Genomic DNA, 20,787 nt, shown 5'->3' with positions numbered 1-20,787 from the left:
TAACATTTTATCTCTGCCCAAAGTTCTGAAATTCTAGATAATTTTAATTTAATTACTGTTATTACCCTCCTTAGATTCATGAAATGTAATTAACTTAATTCCAAAAATGCCTTTGTTTTTGCAATTGCCCATGGGAAAAGTTCATTGAAAAAGGAAGAATCAGTTGGAAAATCTTAGTCATTTTCATAGTTTTGTTTTGTTTTGATTGCCAGAGCAACAGAGGCAGAGCATATTCACTGTACACAAGCAGTAAAAATATCATAGACTTACCCTCCGAAATGATATCAGATAGAATGTATCCCCTCTCCTACGAATGGCTTCAAAGAAAGTTGGGTAACGTTTGTCTGATGCATAGTAAACTTGTAATTCACTTCCCGAATTTCTGTCAAGGTGAGAAGTACAGATTAAATAAATTGAATGCAAAATGTAGCAGGATTGCTCAAGGCATGATCTGAAGAGAATAGAGAAGTTTAATTACTCAGCCTGAAAACATTTGCAGTTGGAAGTAAGAACCCTTAGTTTAAGAAGGGAGATGAGAGACAACTGATTAATTTGTTCCAAGTAATTACTTCATCACATTTTAGGGCATGCTTTGCTATGGGTAAAATGTTCTTTTCACAGACGATCAAAGTTATAAGATTTGAGGACAATCATTCACACGTTGTCAAGATATTTTAGAAATGATTATCTAACTTGATTTATCAAACATTATCGATCATGATTTTTCTAACATTTTAGACTGATTGAAACAACTAGACATTATTTCCATTTCCTAAATATAATAAAACTTTCATCCAAGATAATGATAATAAGTTTATTGTCATATGTATTGTAGGCATCAAAATCTGTACTTGCTGCAGCTGAACAGGTATTTTGAGAAATAAAATCAACAAAGACAATTAAAAAACATGCACTAAAGAATGATCACTTGAAATATTTATCATCTCTTTTCTACCTTGATTGTCTCTTTTTATTCCAAAGTTATCCTTGTGCAAAAAAAGATTGCAATAGTGCAGACAATCCTTTTGTGGTGTTGGAGCCGTCTCCGATCAGTATAATAAGGGGATGTTCAAGATCCTGATAAGTGTTGGGAAAAACTGCTCTTGAACAGGCTTCTGTACCTTCAGCCCAAAGGTAGAATGAGAAGAGGTTGTGACCAGGGTGATGGAGTTGAACGGACATTATATAGGGCAATTTTTCCACAGAAATTGGTCAGTGCCCAAATTTGGCTGCCAGAAACAGTTGTGGAAGCAGATACAACAGTAGCATGTAGCATTTCAGAAATGATTTGATTGGCACATGAACATGCAGGGAAGAGACTGACATGCATCATGTGCAAGCTGCAGAGTTTTAGTTTAATTAGGCATTGTGTTCTGCACAGATGTGGGCTGAAGGGCAGAAGCTTGTGTTGTCCTGAGGTCCGCCTCACAGCATCCAGCTTCTTCCTCAATGACACCCAAGAGATTTAACCATCACTCCTGGCTGCACTGACTTTTAAGAATCAGTCACTGCAGTGCAATGCCTTGTGACACCAGCTTTAAAGTAACTCTATGCTTCTCCAATTCTGAACTGGCACTTTGGTTAAATTCAGCAATAGCAACAAAAAGAAACTGACTGGAACACTTGGGAAGAGGTGACCACCAACTCTCATATAGATAAAAGAAACTCAACAATCATCACAGCAGACCAAATGATAAACAGGCACAACAAATGTGTATCATCAGTTAATAAAACTTGTAAAATGTTTAATTACTCTGCCTGAAAAGTGAAATACACGCCAAAGGAATCCATAAATCAATCTGTACAAGATTTTGGTCAATCTACCCTTTGAATGCAGTACCCAGACCAGCAATGAAAATATTGAGATATTCAATTATTGATCATTACATAGGGAAAACCAAGTACCTCACTTAGCCGGTGGTCAGTGGCCCGGCATCTCCTGTGGTCTGTCATGTTTTGAATCTGCCGCCATTAGTTTGTGGATCTGCCACCAGGGCATCACTGTTAAAAGCGCTAATATGCCAGAAGCTGTTTATACAGTGGCCAAGTGTTTTGGTCATACAGTCCTGTTGTGGCTGACAAGTCCGATGCGGGACAGGCAGACACGGTTGCAGCGGTTGCAAGGGAAAATTGGTTGGTTGGGGTTGGGTGTTGGGTTTTTCCTCCTTTGTCTTTTGTCAGTGAGGTGGGCTCTGCGGTCTTCTTCAAAGGAGGTTGCTGCCCATCGAACTGTGAGGCGCCAAGATGCACGGTTGGAGGCGATATCAGCCCACTGGCAGTGGTCAATGTGTCAGGCACCAAGAGATTTCTTTAAGCAGTCCTTGTACCTCTTCTTTGGTGCACCTCTGTCTCAGTGGCCAGTGGAGAGCTCGCCATAGAACACTATCTTGGGAAGGCGATGGTCCTCCATTCTGGAGACGTGATCCACCCAGTGTAGTTGGGTCTTCTGCAGCATGGATTTGATGCTTGCGGACTCTGCCAGCTCGAGTACTTCGATGTTGGTGATGAAGTCATTCCAATGAATGTTGAGGATGGAGCGGAGACATCACTGATGGAAGCGTTCTAGGAGCCGGTAGAGGACCCATGATTCGAAGCCGAACAGGAGCGTGGGTATGACAACGGCTCTGTACATGCTGATCTTTGTGTGTTTATTCAGGTGGTTGTTTTTCCAGACTCTTTTGTGTAGTCTTCCAAAGGCGCTATTTGCCTTGGCGAGTCTGTTGTCTATCTCTTTGTCGATCCTTGCATCAGATGAAATGGTGCAGCCGAGGTAGGTAAACTGGTTGACCGTTTTGAGTTTTGTGTGCCCGATGGAGATGTAGGGGGCTGGTAGTCAGGGTGGGGAGCTGGCTGATGGAGGACCTCAGTTTTCTTCAGGCTGACTTCCAGGCCAAACATTTTGGCAGTTTCCACAAAACAGGACGTCATGTGCTGGAGAGCTGGCTCTGAATGGGCAACTAAAGCGGCATCGTCTGCAAAGCTTTTACACAAGCCTTTAAAGAGACAAAAATTCAAAGAAAAATTTCTCGTGCTCACTCTTCTGTGATGGTGGAGTAGATGTTATTTTCAGCATATAAGTTCAGCAAGGGCACTTCATGCATGAAATATTTTTAGCTCATCTTCATCTATTTTCCTTTGATAATTGTTATTTTGATTCTGGATGAATTTCTTATTCTTACATTTGGCTTCTGTTTTCTATTGGCCTGGGTATTTACATGAAGTATTTCTTGGAATATCCTCTGTTATTCCAACTGGTTTCTCTCACCTTTCAGTGTTCACATCTGTTTAGTTTCTGAACTCAATCCAACTATGAAATCACCCAGCTATGAAATAATTTTCGATCCTATGTAATTCTGTACTTTCAGGTACTTAATTGACCACAAACAAAGATTTTCGACAGAACCAGGTCAAACTCAAACTTTTGCAGATACATATTCATTTCCTTTAACTTTTTAAGTTGTCTTCTCAAGTAAGTTTTACTTGAGATCGTTAAGTATTTCACAGCTACGCATTGCTCTCATCTTCTGTGCAATAACAGTTCTTGAAACATTTGCCTGTCATATCATCATCTTCTTTGTGGTGTCACAGTTGCTGCATTCATCACAGTCACGCCCTTTTCATGCTTGGCCCATTTCAGGGCTCAAGGAAGTGTAATAGACAGAAGGCAGCTGGACACGGGAACTCAAGCTTGTTATCCAGAGGACCCCACTGGCAGACATCATTGCAGGAACGCAAAGAATAAGTAGCAGTGGCTGCACGGACAACAGATATGGCAGTGGTGCAAGGAACTGCATTGGAGAGAACAGCATGATACTGGACTCCTTGGTATCTCTAAAGTAACTATTTTTCCTTTTCTTATTATCTCCTCTTTATTTTGCAAGAAGGTGCTGCAGTGCGGTGATTCTTTGCTGGCATTTCAATGGTATGCAAAAGAGAGCTTTTCACTGTATCGCAGTATGGATTGTATATGCTAATTGGCTCGGGATGATACACTTACCTGGACTCCTCCCCTGGGACCCAGGCCATAAAGGTCGGGCCACCTTTCCCTTCCCTGCACTTCCCTAGTTGGATCCGGGCCAACTCAAGTCTTCTGTGCAATGAAGCCTATTGTTCCCCTCAAGTCATTGCAATTATTGAGGCAACTGATAGTGCCAACACTCAGAACACATGACAATAAAAAATTGAATCAAGAGCCCCCTAATTTCTTCCCCATCACCTTCCCCCAGCTCTCTCTCCCGCCCTTTTCTGTGTCTCCTTTCACACAGGCATAATCAATTCTCACCTCTACCCTTGTCATACCCAATTAACACCTTTTGTTGGTCCAGACTCCTGTTAGTATTCTGAGATTTCCTGTTTTTTTGCTTATTCTGCTTATTCCTTGAAGAAGGGCTCAGGCCTGAAATGTCAGCAATATATTTTTGTCTCCTATGGATGCTGAAAGACCGGCTGAGTTCCTCCAGCATTTCAGTGTGGTTTTACTACAATCACAGCATCTCCACACTTTCTTGTTTTATTCTGTCCATGTTGGTCACTGTTTTAATAAAAATTGAGCAAAAAACTAATTTCCCAAATTTATCCCAACTTTCCAAGCATTCTCTAGTTCTGTCATCCCATTATGAACGCTTTGGGTGTGAACATATATACAATCTGTTTTGTGAAATCAACTTTCAAAATAGTTCCTTTAATTTTCAATTCTCTGTTATCATTTTCGTCCATTGAAATTCATCTTGCATTATCTGCATCCTATTGTATACGCACTCATACAATTAAGGCTTGGAGATGTGATGCTTTCTCATCCTTTACTTCTATTAGACTAACACACAGGGTTATATATATGGAAGAGTGTCATGATAGCCAGCAGAGGGCAGGCTTATACACAACACTCTTCCACCACCCCCCTCCCCCCCATGGGGAAAACACTGACAGAGCCCCTTTGAACTAATAAAATTACATCAGGCCGTGGACTACAAGTGAGAATTAGAATACATCTCATGAGTAATTATAAAAGGGAAAGTATTTTATAATAATAAGGGCACATAGTACTTAAAGCGTTCGAGTGGTCTTCTTTCTTTTTTGGACCGCCTCAGCGTTAATTGCTGTGCCGGTCTTTGCTTGGAGCCTGTAGATAGTCGGGTCAACGGCGACTGCCTGCCTTCGCTGAACTTCAGCAGCGACTACCCATCTTCACTGCCCTCCTGGCTGTGTGTCTCAGTTACTGGACTCCTTGGCTCCGCGACCATCTCTGCACCCCCCCCCCCCCTCACTTGGCATGAGGGGTGGGATGGTCAGGGCAGGCCACGGCAGGTCTGGTTCCACCTTCTCCAGTTCGTGAGGCAGTTCATGGCCCTTAGCTCGTAATTGGTCAATGTGTCGTTTCCACAATCTGTCCTCCACTAGAACACAGTATGAACAGGGGCCCAATTTCTGTAAGATTACTCCTACCACCCATGTTGTCTCTAATCTTGTACCAGAACTCTTTCGCCAATTCCAATGTTCTAGGTGAGGTCCGTGGCGATGCTGTTTTTTGAAATCGAAGTTCCAGATCTGGATGAACTGTGGACAGCCTGGTCCGCAGGTTGCTGCCAAATATTAGTTCTGCTGGGTGCATTTTGTGATAGAAATGCAGTGTGTTTCTGTATCCCAATAGGAAATCTGTGATTTTGTGGGTCCAGGAGGCATTTAGAAGTTTCATGGTTTTCATTGCTTTTTTGAATTTTGTACAAAACATTCTGCTTCCCCATTAGTAAGTGGATGATAGGGTACAACAAAATATGTCTGATATTGTGGTTGAGCATAAATTTTTAAAAATGTTATGATGTAAATTTAGTCCCATTATCTGTAACTAATTCATGAGGCAATCCATAAGTGGCAAAGATAGCTCATAGACAGCCAATTGTGGGATCTGCTGTGGTGTTTTTCAGATGTGAAACTACTGGCCATTTGGAGTGTGCGTCCACAGCTATAAGGAAAGTCTCGCCCATGAATGGTTCAGTGAAGTCTATATGGATCCGATGCCAGGGTTTGGATGGCCATTTCCATGGGTTAGTTTTGGCTTGCAGCATTTTTGGCTGCATTATCTGACATACTTTGCATACTTTTACTGTTGTTTCAATGTTTCTGTCTATGGATGGCCACCAGACATGCATCCCGGCCAGTCCCTTCATTTTTACCATTCCTGGATGGTTGTAGTACAGTTCTGATAACATGATAGTTTGCCATTTGGCTTGAATAATTGTATGGGTACCCCACAGTAAACATCCTTCTTCGACTGATAGTTCATGGTGGCATGTGTGGTAAGGTTTCGATCTTCTGGGATGACTTCAGATTCAGGTCACCGATTAAGGGTGAAATGTAGGATCTTGCTCAAAATGAGAGTGCTCCACCAGCTTGCGCAACAATGCCAGGTATTCACTTATTGTTTCTCCTGGTCCTTGTCTCTTCTCATAGAATCGCTGCCTTTCTGCCATAACTGGAGGTCTTTTGCTTTAATGGTTCCTTAGAATGTCTTCGCCCCTGAATCCTCCAGGGCCAGGAAGGTCCAAAGGATGTCGAATATTTTGCTGCTCATTATATTCAGGAAGGGGGCACATTTGTGGTCTACTGGATCTTCCACAATATTGTGGGCTACGCAGTAGTGGTAAATGCTGTTTACATCCGATACCGCATGGATGGCAGTCTCTTCAATTTGAGGCGCCTGCAAGCTCACACCAAGACACAAGAGCAACTTGTCCGTGAACTACTCTTTGCAGACAATGCCGCTTTAGTTGCCCATTCAGAGCCAGCTCTTCAGCGCTTGACGTCCTGTTTTGCGGAAACTGCCAAAATGTTTGGCCTGGAAATCAGCCTGAAAAAAACTGAGATCCTCCATCAGCCAGCTCCCCACCATGACTACCAGCCACCCCCCACATCTCCATCGGGCACACAAAACTCAAAATGGTCAACCAGTTTACCTATCTCGGCTGCACCATTTCATCGGATGCAAGGATCGACAACGAGATAGACAACAGACTCACCAAGGCAAATAGCACCTTTGGAAGACTACACAAAAGAGTCTGGAAAAACAACCACCTGAATAAACACACAAAGATTAGCTTATACAGAGCCGTTGTCATAAATTTGTCAACACCTTAAACAAAGTCCCATTCCAATTTATCAAATGCTTTTTATGCATCTCAAACCACAGCAACACTTAATTTTTTTTCTTTTTGTGCTAAATGTATAAATGTCAAGAGTTTCAACAGAAAGATTAACCTGAAAGTATGAACTGAAAGGCCTAAAGCTTCCTAATTTTAAGATTTATTATCAAGTGGCTCAAATGAGATTTCCTACTTTTTTTTTGATGGAGTAGAAAACAGCTGTGATAAAATAAGAGAGATTAGCAGAGGAATTTATATATAAATGGAATTCAAAATTATTAATTAGTGTTAAAGAAACACCATTGTTAAAACATTTGATTACTATTTGGAACAAGATAAATGAAATTGGAATAAAAGGAAGTACATCAGCTAAGATGCCTTTGAATCAAAATCAACTTGTACCTTTTTCAAAGGATAATTGATTTTTAAATATTTTGTTTTGTAATGCTATTAAAAATATTGAAGATTGTTATGAAAAGGTCAATTTATGTCATTTGAGCAATTAAGGAATAAATACGGAATAGGTAACAACATTCTATTCTGTTATTTTCAACTGAAAGGATATTTGAAGGAAAAGTTAGGTCTAGCGATGCTGTTATCTACTTGTAGTGAGGTGGAAACTCTTATTAGGAGAGGAAATACTAAGAAATTTACTTCTGCAATGTATCTTTTATTGCAAACAGAAACTATTAAACAGAGAGTGCATAAATCTAAACAAACATGGGGGTTGTATTTGAATATTACAAATGATGAGCAAAAATGGTTGGATCTCTGTCGAGATTGTATGACAAATATCATTAATGTAAGAAACAGATTAATTCAGGGGTATCAAACTCAAATTCACGGAGGGCCAAAATTAAAAACTTGGACTAAGTCGAGGGCCGAACTAAATATTTATTGAAAATTTTCAACAACATCTGCATGTTTTCCCTTCTTTCAACATATGTAATGTTAAACTTTTTCTTATTAAAATAAATGTTTAATAATAGTTTTGGATAAACTCTTTCATTGTCATTGTCATTGGCCCATTTCCTTTAGCGTCTGAAACCGTGCACATGACGAGTCAATGAGGGATGATTAAAGCAGTGGTCTTCAAACTTTTTCTTTCCACCCACAGACCACCTTAAGCAATCCCTTACTAATCACAGAGCACCAATGGCACAGGGACGCGAGTGGAAAGAAAAAGGTTGAGAACTGTTGTATTGTGGTAACTCCACATCTGATTAGGTTAATTGTTAGGCAAGTGGTCAGAGAAGGACCCCCCCCCCCCAACCCCAAGAAAGGCTTAAATCACAGGAACAAAATAAGCTTTCGTCTCACTGTTCCCAATCTTACACACAGTCCTGATGTGGAATGTGGGGTCGCAGCTCCACGTTCACCCGAGTTCAGGTGCTGTCTGTGTGGAATTTGTATGCTCTCCCCTTGTCTTGGACAAACAGGTCAGTCGCCTGACGAAGGCACCCGAACCCCCCGTTGAAACGCCGGCGTCCGGGGCGGTGGAGGAATTGGCTGAGAAGAGCGCGTTGCTCCCACCCCCCCTCCCATGGTTGGAGAGGGATTAAACTGCGATCTCACGGCGCCGGGCTCGTCTCCAACAAAAGGAGCGGGAGGCAGGGTCCGCTGCGCACGGAGCGAGGGGGAAGGCATCGTCAACGAGACGTTCGGTCCGGCGTCGCCGCTGAAGCGCAGACCCAGCGAGGATGGTCCCCAACTCCAGCCGCGTCTGTGTGTCCGGGAGCTGGGCGGGCTGAGTGCGGCGCTCCGATCCCCGGGATTCGGGACTCTGAGATCCCTCCACCTCCGGCGTCTTCATTTTCACCTTCAGTGTGCATGCACTATACTGGCGCGGCGGCCAGCGGGCCAACTCTAATATATATTTAATATGATCTTGCGGGCCAAATATAATTATATCGCAGGCCAAATTTGGCCCGCGGGCCAGAGTTTGACATGTGTGGATTAATTCAATACAATTTTTTAATATCAGCTATACTTGATACCACAAAAATTGAATAGGTTGAAATCAGATTTATCAGATCAATGTTTTAGATGTGGTGAAGAGAAAGGTACTTTCTTGCATTCAACTGGGTCATGTTCCAAAGTACAGCCTTTTTGGGTGGATTTAAGAAATTTATTAGAACAAGTTACAGGCAAATCCCAGATATATTTCTATTGAGAAATATAGAAGGAACAAGACCCAAGTTGAAACTATCAGTATATCAAATAAAATTTGTTAAAATAGCATTAACAATGGCAAATAAATGTATTGCAGTAACCTGGAATTCAGATTCACATTTAGGTATGGGAAGAAAGAATGAAGAAATTTAAAGCTGCATCCCCTTAGAGAAACTTATAATTTGAGAAATGAATATGGTATATCTTTGAAATTTGGAGCCTGTATGTGCAAATTTTAGGAATAAATATGTAGTGGTGTTCTTCCAGGATCTTGAGAACTTGTTAATCTTCTTCCCTAAACTAATCATATAAATGTTGTTGATGTCCCGTGTATTGGAAGCGATCCCCTGAGCAGTCCATGATGCTATATTTTTTTTCCTTTATTTTATACAAGTACACGATCCTTTATCCGGAACCCTTGGGGGACAGCGTGTTCCGAATTTCGGATTTTTCTGGATTTCGGAAAGCCAGATTTAAACCCACCCAAATTGTGCTGCCGAATCCACCACCATCCACTTCAATCGCGCTGCCGTCTCCCCACCCCCCTCTCGCCCGCCCGACTTGCACTGCAAGTTTCTCCCTCCCCTCGCCCATCTGACTCACGCTGCCGGTCTCCCCCCACCAACTCACACTGCCAATCTCCTCCCCCCCCGCCCCCGGACTGCCCGACTTGCACTGCTGGTCTCCCCGAAAACTGCCCGACTCGCGCTGCCGGTCTCCCCCCCCCCCAACCGTCTGACTCGTGCTGCCGGTCTCCCCGACTGCCCGACTCATGCTGCTGGTCTCCCCCCCCCCACCTTGACCGCCTGACTCGCGCAGCCAGTCTCTCCCCCCCCCAACGGCCCCAGTCGCGTTGCCAGTCTCCTCCTCCTGACTCGCGCTGTAGGTCTCTCCCCGCCACCTCCTGACTCGCGCTTAAATTTAAACATTTACCATTTTGCATAAATGCATAATAATTACATGTATGGAATTTTTAAAAAATTCAAAAAAACGTTATAAATTCAATAAAAATTCTACTTCATGTCCATCTTAGATCTGACATCTGTTTTTTCCAAAACAAGCAACAGGAAATTTGTCTGCACTTACAAAAGTTGCTGATCATTCTTTATTTTCATCATCGAGATTAAATCACAGACCTTTCAATGTAATTCTCTCCATGCAGTTCATGGAGTCATGGTTGAGTAGCTGGGTTTTTAAACCAATAGGAATATTTAAAGAAGAAAATGAAGCAAAAATCACGCACAAATGGGATCAAAAAGCTGATGTGAAAAGTTGAATAGTGCAATGACTTTCCTGATGAGAGAAAACCTGCTATCCTTCCCCAGCCTGACAACATTTTCCTAATCCAATAACCTACATGGGTGGTCCTTAAATGGGCTATGACACTAAACTTAAGGCTTTCCAAAAACAGTTCGTGCAATTCACAAGCAGTCAAGCAGACCCCTGCAATAACATTGGGAAATCTCAAAAAGGTCCAAACATGCACTTCATCCAGTCTTTTGAGTGGAAAGGTAATAACTTCAGTAATAATGCAAGTTCCTTTTTTTCAGTTTATTGTCATATACATTGCACAATGTACACCTGCTCCAATATTTTTGCTTGATTCAGCCAAACAAGTACTTCATGAAAAAAAAGATAATAAATTAAATTAGGAAGAACTATTAAATTTAAAAGGTAAAGAATAAACATTCACAATTTACAATAGTGCAAGAAAAATGGTGTTATAATGATGCAAACAGCCCTTTCGTCATGTCAGATCAGTCCATCATTGGTATAACAAGGGGAGGTTCAAGAGTCTGATGGCTGTTGGAAAAAAAGTTATTGACCCTCAAGGTAATGACCTTCATTGCCCATGGGTAGCAGCAAAAAGAGGTTGCGATCAGGGTGATGTGGGTCCTTTTTGATTTTGGCTCCCTTCTTGAGCCAGTGCCTCACATAGATGTCTGGAGCCTATGATGGACCTGTCTACATTTATTCCATTTTGTATCTTTCTGTGTAGACAGAAACTCAAATTGACAAACCAGGCTGTGATGCAGCCAGTCAATATACTTTCCACAAGGCACCTGTAGAAGTTTGAAGGAGTATTTGATGACTTAGTAAGTATAGATACCTTCTTCATATTTGCCTCAATGTGGTGGCTCAAGGATAGGTACTCTGAAATATGGATTTCTGGGATCTTGAAGGAACCGATCCTCTCCATTGATTGAGTTTGCTTTGTTAATTTCATTATATCGTCAAGGTTTTAATTTACTTGTTTTTTGTCTTACTTGTAATTGAAATATACTTGTTTGATTCTTCTTTCAATAGAATGATTTGGAGCAGACTGATATTTGGATTTCCTCTACTGTATATCTCTATCTTGCACAATTTATAATTACAAATTGTTTAGTTGCATCCAAATATGTACTTTGTGAAAGTGTGTGCGATTGTGATTCCCTGTCACAATTATCCCTCGTGGGCAAATAAAGATTGTTATCACATTTGAACAGTGCCTGGATTCATTGCTTTTTGGGCATGTCAAACTTATTCCTCATACAACAGCGTCTGCCATCATATGGAACATAGAATAGTACAGCATAGGAATAGACCCTTCAACCCACCTATCTGTCCCAAGCAAGTCCAAATCAAACTAAAACTCACTGCTTGCACAGGATATATGTCTCTCCATTCCCTTCATATTCATGTCTATCTCAAAGCCTCTTAAATGCCACTATTGTATTTGCTTCCACCACTACCCCTGGCAGCCAGTTTCAAATGTCTACCATTTTCTATCCAAAAGATTTGCCTTGCACATCTCTCTAATGCATCCTCACCTTTAACACATGTCCTCTTGTATGTGACGCTTTTGCCCTTGGGAAAAGATCCTAACTGTCCACCACATCAGCGCCTCACATGACTTGAATCATCTCAATCAGATCACCCCTCAGCCTTCTCTGCTTAAGAGAAAACAGCCCAAGTTTGTCCAATCTCACCCCATTGCTCATACCTTCTAAACCACCCAACATCCTGGTAAATCTCTTCTGCACACTTTTCAAAGCCCCAACATCCTTTCTGTAATGGGGTGAGCAGAATTGCATACAGTATTCCAAGGGTGGCCTAACCAAAGTTTTATTTAGCGGCAAAGTGACTTATTTACTTTTCTACTCAATGCCCCACCCAATGAAGGCCAAGCATACCACACACCTAATTCACCATCACATCAACTTTCAATGAGCTGGGGACCTGGAATCCCAGATCCCTCTGTAGATCCATGCATTTCAGAGCCCTGCCATTCACTGGAACCACTACCCCTACATTTGACTTCCCAAAGTGCAACACCTCACACTTGTATGGATTAAATTCCATCTGCCACTTCTCTGCTCATATCTGCAACTGATCTACATCCTGTTGAATTCTTTGATAGCCTTCTGCACTGTCCACAACTCCACCAATATGCAAACCTTCAAACGCATCCACCTACATGGTCATCCAAGTCATTTATGTACATCACAAACAGGTCTCAACGCCAATCCCTGTGGAACACCACTGGTCACAATCTTCCAGCCTGAGTAATGGACTTCCACCACTAACCTCTGACTTCCATGAGTAAGTCAATTTCATATCTAAACTGTCAACTCACCGTGGATCCCATGCATCTGCATCGTATCAGTCAGCCAAACAAGGGACTTTGATAAATGTTTTTTTCTGAAATCCACTTCCCTACCATCAACAACTATCTTCATCACCTCCTCAAGAAAACTCAATCATATTGGGAAAACATGACCTTCCCCTCTCAAAGCCATGATGACTGTCCCTAACCTGACCATGACTTTCCAAACACAAACAAATCCTGATGGGGGAAAAGGTAGTGGGTTTAATGAAAGGCAGAGGTAATATCAACTTCTCTGGCTTTCTTTAACCCCCACCCTCCACCGCCTTCTTTCCCTATCGTCTCTCCATTCCCTGACTCCTTTTGCACAAACATGATAAATTCTACTAGTCCCTTATCATATCAAATTAACACCTTCTGTTGGTCTGGATTCCTCCCCCATTGTAAGAATTCTGAGACTTTCTGATATACCATTTTTCTGCCTTTTTTGATTTTTCTTTGAAGAAGGGCTCAGGGCTGAAATGTTGGCAAGATATCTTTGTCTCCTACAGATGCTGAGAAGACCAGCTGAGTTCCTCAGCATTTCAATGTGTTTATTCCCAACAATCTTTTCACTTGCCTCTTCCAGTAACTAGGGATATATCCCAGCAAACCCAATGGACATCCACTTTAATGCTCCTTAAAAGACCCCATAGCATCTCTTTCTTGATCTTAAATGCCCCAGCACATGTGCACTCTCCACATTTTACTCCCTGTCACTGTCTATTCCTTCTTGTTGGTAACACGAATGCAAAGTATTCATTTTGTATTTCGCCTAGTTTCTATTACTCAAAGAATAAACTCCTTCCTTTGGCCTCGTTCTCATGATCCTCTCGCTTTTAATGTAAATCCAAAACGCCTTGGGAGATTCTTTAATCTAGTTTGGTGGAGACATTTCATGGCTCCTTTTGGCCTCCCTAATGGCCTGCTTGAACGCTTTCTGACAATAGAATCATTGAAAGCTACAGCACATAAAACAGGCTATTCGGCTCTTCTAGTCTGTGCCGACCATTAACCATTAAATTTCTCCCATTCCATAACTCACCAGACCTCTCCCATCTGTGTATCTATTCAATTTATTCTTAAAACTCAAGATCGATCCCTCATTCATCACACCAGATAGCAGTTCATTCCACACTCTCTGAGTGAAGAACCCCTAACGTTCCCCCTAAACTTTTCCCCTTTCATCTTAAAATTATGACCTCTCGTATTTATTTCCCCCAATCTCAGTGGAAAAACCCTACTCACATCCAATCTTTCTATATCTCTCAAAATCTTGTAAACCTTTCTCAAATCTCCCCTCATTCTTCTTCACTCCAAAGAATAAAGGCCTAACTTGTTTAATCTTTCCCTGTGACTCAGCTCCCGAAGACCCGGCAACATCCTAGTAAATTTTCTCTGCACTCTTTCAATCTTATTGATATAATTTCTGTAGTTAGGCGAGCAGAAATGAACACAATATTCCAAATTTGGCCTCACCAATGTATTAAACAACTTCAATATAACAACCCAACTCCAATACTTAATACTGTGATTTATGAAGGCTAAGATGCCAAAAGCTTTCTTCACAACCCTGTCCACCTGCGGTGCCAATCTTCAGGGAACAATGTATCTGTATTCTCAGATCTCTTTGCTCCTCCACACTCCTCAGTGCCCTTCCATTTACTGTGTATGTCCTATCTTGGTTTGCCCTTCCAAAATGCATCACCTCATACTTGTTTGAATTAAACTTCATCTGCCATTTTCTGGCCCATTCTCCCAGTTGGTCTAGATCCCTTTGCAAGCTTTGAAAATCTTCCTCGCTGTTCACAACACTTCCTATCTTCGTGTTATCAGCAAATCTGCTGATCCAATTTACTACATTATCATTCAGATCATCAATATATACAACAAACAACAATGAACCCTTACTAAATAAAGTTTAAAAAAAACAATGAACCCAACACTGATCCCTGAAGCACATCACTAGGCAAAGGCCTCCAGTCTGAGAAGCAACCATCCACTACCACTCTCTGTTATCTCCCACACAGCCAATTACAAATCTAGTTTACAACCTCTCCAAGGATACCTAGTGTCATAACCTCTTGAACTAACCTCCCATATGGGATCTTGTCAAAGGCTTTACTAAAGTCCATGTAAACAACATCCACAGCCTTTCCTTCATCAACCTTCTTGATAACCTCCTCAAAAAAACTCTACAAGATGAGTTAAACCCGACCCACCATACACAAAGCTATGCTGACTATCCTTAACCAGCCCATGACCTTTACATATAAATACCTATATATCCTATCTCTCAGAACTCCTTCCAATAATTTAACTACTACTGACATCAGGCTCACAGGCCTATAATTACCTGGTTGATTTTTGAGCCTTTTTTAAACAATGGGACAACATGAGCTTCCCTCCAATCCTCCAGCACCTCTTGGCCAATGTCATACATATTTTCAATTAGCCAGGGCCCTTGCAACTTTTGCACTAGTCTCCCTCAAGGTTCGAGGGAATATCATATCTGGCCCGGGTGATTTATCTACCTTTATTCACTGTAAGACAGCAAGCACCTCTTTCTCCTTAATCTCTATATGTTCCATGATCCTTCTGTTTGTTTCCTTTCCTTCCTTATGCACTATGCCAGTTTCCGGAGTAAATACTGATTTAAAAAAAACTGTTTAGGATCTCCCCCATTATATGAGGCTCCACACATAGATAAAGGACTCCTTTATACTCCTCCTTGTCCCTGTCCAACTGCAGCTTCTTGATCCTCACAAATGTTATCTTTTTACTTTGTCACTAAGTTCACAAATTTTCCCAACATGGAAGTTCTCTTATCTTTCCATCCCTATCCTTCCCTCTCTCTTTCATTGCAAGAGAGTCCGAAGATGCAAATATATGAATCCTTCCCTCCTACACCAGATCTTAAGCCATGTATTAAATAAACTGAACAACCTTGCTGTTTCTTGTTTCACCAGCACATTGCTTGGGTGGTGATCATGAGATTACAATCTTGAAATTCTGCATTTTACCTGACTATTGACCTCCCTGAACTCATTCTAGAGCACCACATCTTTCTCCCTACCTCCATCATTGGTACCAATATATACCATGATTTCTGAATGTTCTCCATTCCCCTCAGAATGTCCTCTAGCTCCTCAAGACCCTGGACTCTGGCACCAGGGAGGCAACACACTGTGATTTCTTCTGTCCCTGGCCATGAAAGCTACCACCACTGTATCTCTACCTGATCACATTTTCCCACTGAGCTTCATTGGGCCACAGACCTGCCTGACACTGCTATCCTCTGATAGATTATTATGACCCCCAGCAGTATCCAAAGCAGCGTACTTGTAATGGAGGGGAATGGCCACAGAGGAATGCTGCTCTCTCTACCCTCTCTCTTTTCTCTTCTGAGTGGTCACCCCACAGCCTGTAGCTTGTACCTGAGGTGTTACACCACAATAGCTGAAATCTTTGACCATCAAGTGGAGTACCGCTAGGTCCCCTGTTGTTCATAATTTATATTAATGATTTGGATGATGGGGTGGTTAACTGGGTAAGTAAATACGCAGATGATACGAAAATAGGGGGAGTGGTGGATAGCGAGGAATGTTTTCAGGGATTACAGAGGGATTTGGTTTGTCTGGAGAGTAGGGCTGAAAGATGGCAGATGGAATTTAATGCAGAGAAGTATGAGGTGCTACATTTCAGTAAAAACAATCAAAGTAGGACATATGTCGTAAAGGAGAGGACATTGGGGAATGCAGAAGAACAAAGAGATTTTGAAGTTATGGAGCAGCATTCCTTGAAGGTGGATTCCTATATTGACAGGGTGGTTAAGAAGGCATTTGGTATGCTAGCCTTCATAAATCATAGCATGGAGTATAGGAGCTGGGAAATGTTGCTGCGACTATTTAAGCGTTGGTGAGGCCAGGTTTGGAGTATTGTGTTCAGTTCTGGTCTCCAAATTATAGGAAGGATATGGATAAGATGGTGAGGGTGCAGAGAAGATTTGCAAGGATGTTGCCTGGCTTAAAATACCTGGAATACAGAGAAAGATTGAAGAGGTTTGGACTTTATTCATTGGAATGTAGACGGTTGAGAGGGGATTTGATAGAGGTGTTTAAAATTATGAAGGGAATAGATAGACTAGATGCAAGTAGACTCTTCCCCTTGAGAGCAGGAGAGGTTGAAACAAGAGGACACAAGTTGAGGGTAAGGGGGAAAAATTTTAGGAGAAACATTAGAGGATGCTTCTTCACTCAGAGAGTTGTGGCTGAATGGAATAATCTTCCAGAGGAAATAGTTGAGGCAGAGTCAATTCTTTCATCTAAGAGGAGGCTGGATATATACATGGATAAGGAGGGGGGGGGTGTTAGAGGGTTATGGGCAGAGAATAGGCGGGGGGGAGTTAGCAAAGTTGTTTGAGTGAACCGGCGTAGACTTGTAGGGCCGAGATGGGCTGTTTCCATGCCATAAACTGTTATATGGTTATATCTCAGCCTCTCAGAAGATCCGGTTCATCCAACTCCAGCTCCACCTCCTTCACAAATTCATTGTGAAGCCACAACTGGATGCACTTCCTGCAGATGTAGTCCCCAAGAACACTGGAAGTCTCCCTCACAGTTCAAAACTCTGCTCTGTCTAATTTCCACATTGCATTTAGCTAAGCAGAAGGTGAAAGATCTTAACAGTAATCTGAACCTTTTCTCAACCCTCTTTGCCAAATCATAGAATATGGAACATTACAGCACAGAAGAAGCACTTCAGCCCATGATGCACCGACCTATGTAAACTGACTCCATAACAATTTAATCCTTTCCCTGTCTCACAACACAGCCCTATTTTTTTTTTAATCCATGTGTCTATCTGAGAGTCTTTTGAAAGTCCCCATTGCGCCATTCTCCACCACCAGAAGTGCATTCCAGGCACCCACCACCCACTGTCTAAAAAAAACCCTACAGTACCTCTGACATTTCCCCAAACCTTTCCTCCACTCACCTGAAACAGATATTCTCAGGTGTTGGTCATTGCCCACCTGGAAAAAAGGTGTTGGCTATCCACCCCATCTATGCCCCTCATGATCTAACATAACACCTTAAAGTCATTTTCATCCTTTGAAGCTTCAAAGAGAAAAGTCCCAGTTTTGTCAACCTTGCTTCATAAGTCATGCTCTCCAATTCTGGTGAATTTCCTCTGCACCTTCTCAAAAGCACCTACATTCTTTCTGTAATGAGGTGACCATAACTGAATGCAATACTTCAAGTGTGGCAAAACCAGAGTTTTATAGAGCTGCAACATTACTTCATGGCTCTTGAACACAATACCCCATATGCCTTCTTCACTGTCGAATAAACTTGTAGCAACCTTGAAAGATCTATAGACTTGAACCCCAAGATAACTCTGTTCCTCCACATAGTTAAGAATCCTGCCATTAACCACATACTCTGCCACAAGCTCGACTTCCAACTTTGAAAGACCATCACTTCACACTTATCCAGATTGAACTCCATCTGCCACTTCTCTGCCCAACCTTGCAACCTGTCTATATCCTGTTTTAACCTATAAAAATCTTCTACACAATCTATAACACCTCCAACCTTTGGATCATCTGCAAACTTAATGACCCATTGTCCAATTTTTCAACCAAATCATTTATAATCCACTCAAGCCAATGTCTAAGGACTTAACTGAGTGAGAGCACTTACTCTCATGGTTCTTGTTTCTTTTTTTTTAATGTTTGTTTAAAATTTTAAAACCATAATACATTCAATCAATAGACAATTAGTATATTTTAGTAAATGTACATGATGTAAATGGAGGGTAGATAAATGGCAGTTTAGAGGTGGAATCAGGTAAGGGGTATGTAAGGGGGAAGGTTGCATTGATTAAAGGGTGAGTTAGTGGGGTTTTTATTTCTTTTTGGTTCTTGTTTCTTGATCCTCCAAAATATTCTGTATGAAATTTAAACTAGAGGTGGGGTTGAGTGTGCTGAAGAAGATTTTTGAAGAAGACCTGTCTTAAATTTAATTGGGTCTGGTTGTGTGAATACGGGGAAGAATGAATTTTTGTATGTATCTGTCTTGGAAGATGACATGACAAATTGGGTTCATGCGCTTGACACCTCCTAGCAGGCTTGGGTTTGGTGTAGAATTGGTTGTCTATATCGAGCTGGCAGTTTAGCATTTCATAAAAACAGGTCAGGCAGTGTGCTCCACATCTGTCTTGGAAAGGGCTACACTTTAATGAATCCAAGAGGTTTGTAATACTCACTTCTCTTCCATACTTATTTGTAACAAAATGGGCTGTCTGTCTCTGGACTCATTCGATGGTAGTCGTATTTTTGATTGTGTATGGGTCTCATGCAGCTACTGCGTATTCCAAATGTGGTTTGACGAGGGTGAGGTTCCTCAACATGATTATCCAACTGCACGAAAACCAACAAGGTCGGGTCAGATACAGCAATGAGCTCTCTGAACCCTTCTCCATTAACAATGGCGTGAAGCAAGGCTGTGTTCTCGCACCAACCCTCTTTTCAATCTTCTTCAGCATGATGCTGAACCAAGCCATGAAAGACCCCAACAGTGAAGACGCTGTTTACATCCGGTACCGCACGGATGGCAGTCTCTTCAATCTGAGGCGCCTGCAAGCTCACACCAAGACACAAGAGAAACTTGTCCGTGAACTACTCTTTGCAGACGATGCCGCTTTAGTTGCCCATTCAGAGCCAGCTCTTCAGCGCTTGACGTCCTGCTTTGCGGAAACTGCCAAAATGTTTGGCCTGGAAGTCAGCCTGAAGAAAACTGAGGTCCTCCATCAGCCAGCTCCCCACCATGATTACCAGCCCCCCCACATCTCCATCGGGCACACAAAACTCAAAACGGTCAACCAGTTTACCTATCTCGGCTGCACCATTTCATCAGATGCAAGGATCGACAATGAGATAGACAACAGACTCGCCAAGGCAAATAGCGCCTTTGGAAGACTACACAAAAGAGTCTGGAAAAACAACCAACTGAAAAACCTCACAAAGATAAGCGTATACAGAGCCGTTGTCATACCCACACTCCTGTTCGGCTCCGAATCATGGGTTCTCTACCGGCACCACCTACGGCTCCTAGAACGCTTCCACCAGCGTTGTCTCCGCTCCATCCTCAACATCCATTGGAGCGCTTACATCCCTAACGTCGAAGTACTCGAGATGGCAGAGGTCGACAGCATCGAGTCCACGCTGCTGAAAATCCAGCTGCGCTGGATGGGTCACGTCTCCAGAATGGAGGACCATCGCCTTCCCAAGATCGTGTTATATGGCGAGCTCTCCACTGGCCACCGTGAGAGAGGTGCATCAAAGAAAAGGTACAAGGACTGCCTAAAGAAATCTCTTGGTGCCTGCCACATTGACCACCGCCAGTGGGCTGATAACGCCTCAAACCGTGCATCTTGGCGCCTCACAGTTTGGCGGGCAGCAACCTCCTTTGAAGAAGACCGCAGAGCCCACCTCACTGACAAAAGGCAAAGGAGGAAAAACCCAACACCCAACCCCAACCAACCAATTTTCCCCTGCAACCGCTGCAATCGTGTCTGCCTGTCCCGCATCGGACTTGTCAGCCACAAACGAGCCTGCAGCTGACGTGGACTTTTTACCCCCTCCATAAATCTTCGTCCGCGAAGCCAAGCCAAAGAGAGAGAAAAGAAAAAGGTACAACTCGCCTTAATAGAAGCTGAGGAACGATGGAAGTTGCATCTCAGAAAATTTAGGACTCCTGTGTGATGCGTCTGATCATTCCAACGCAGGTCATTCTGGATTTTGATGCTAAAGTATTTGGTCTGTTTGGTTTCATCAAGGCTGTTACCCAG

The 20,787-nt window shown here is 42.3% G+C and overlaps 1 protein-coding gene across 5 annotated transcripts in view; it reads right to left on the bottom strand.

Moving 5' to 3' along the window:
* atf6 (activating transcription factor 6) overlaps window positions 1-20,787 on the bottom strand; it is a 462,472-nt gene that overhangs the window by 253,656 nt on the left and 188,029 nt on the right. For all 5 annotated transcript variants that reach the window (XR_011357594.1, XM_069937692.1, XM_069937693.1 and 2 more), the window contains exon 14: window positions 271-382. Coding sequence is in view for 4 of the 5 variants with exons in the window: in XM_069937692.1 (XP_069793793.1) it covers window positions 271-382 (112 nt within the window). In the remaining variant the exon portion in view is untranslated. The remainder of the gene's footprint in view (window positions 1-270; window positions 383-20,787) is intronic.

The sequence above is a fragment of the Narcine bancroftii genome, chromosome 5 (assembly GCF_036971445.1).
Source record: "Narcine bancroftii isolate sNarBan1 chromosome 5, sNarBan1.hap1, whole genome shotgun sequence".
NCBI classification, from domain to species: Eukaryota; Metazoa; Chordata; class Chondrichthyes; order Torpediniformes; family Narcinidae; genus Narcine; species Narcine bancroftii.
The sequence above is the reverse complement of the archived record's forward strand: the minus strand, read 5'-3'. Positions and strand labels throughout refer to the sequence as shown.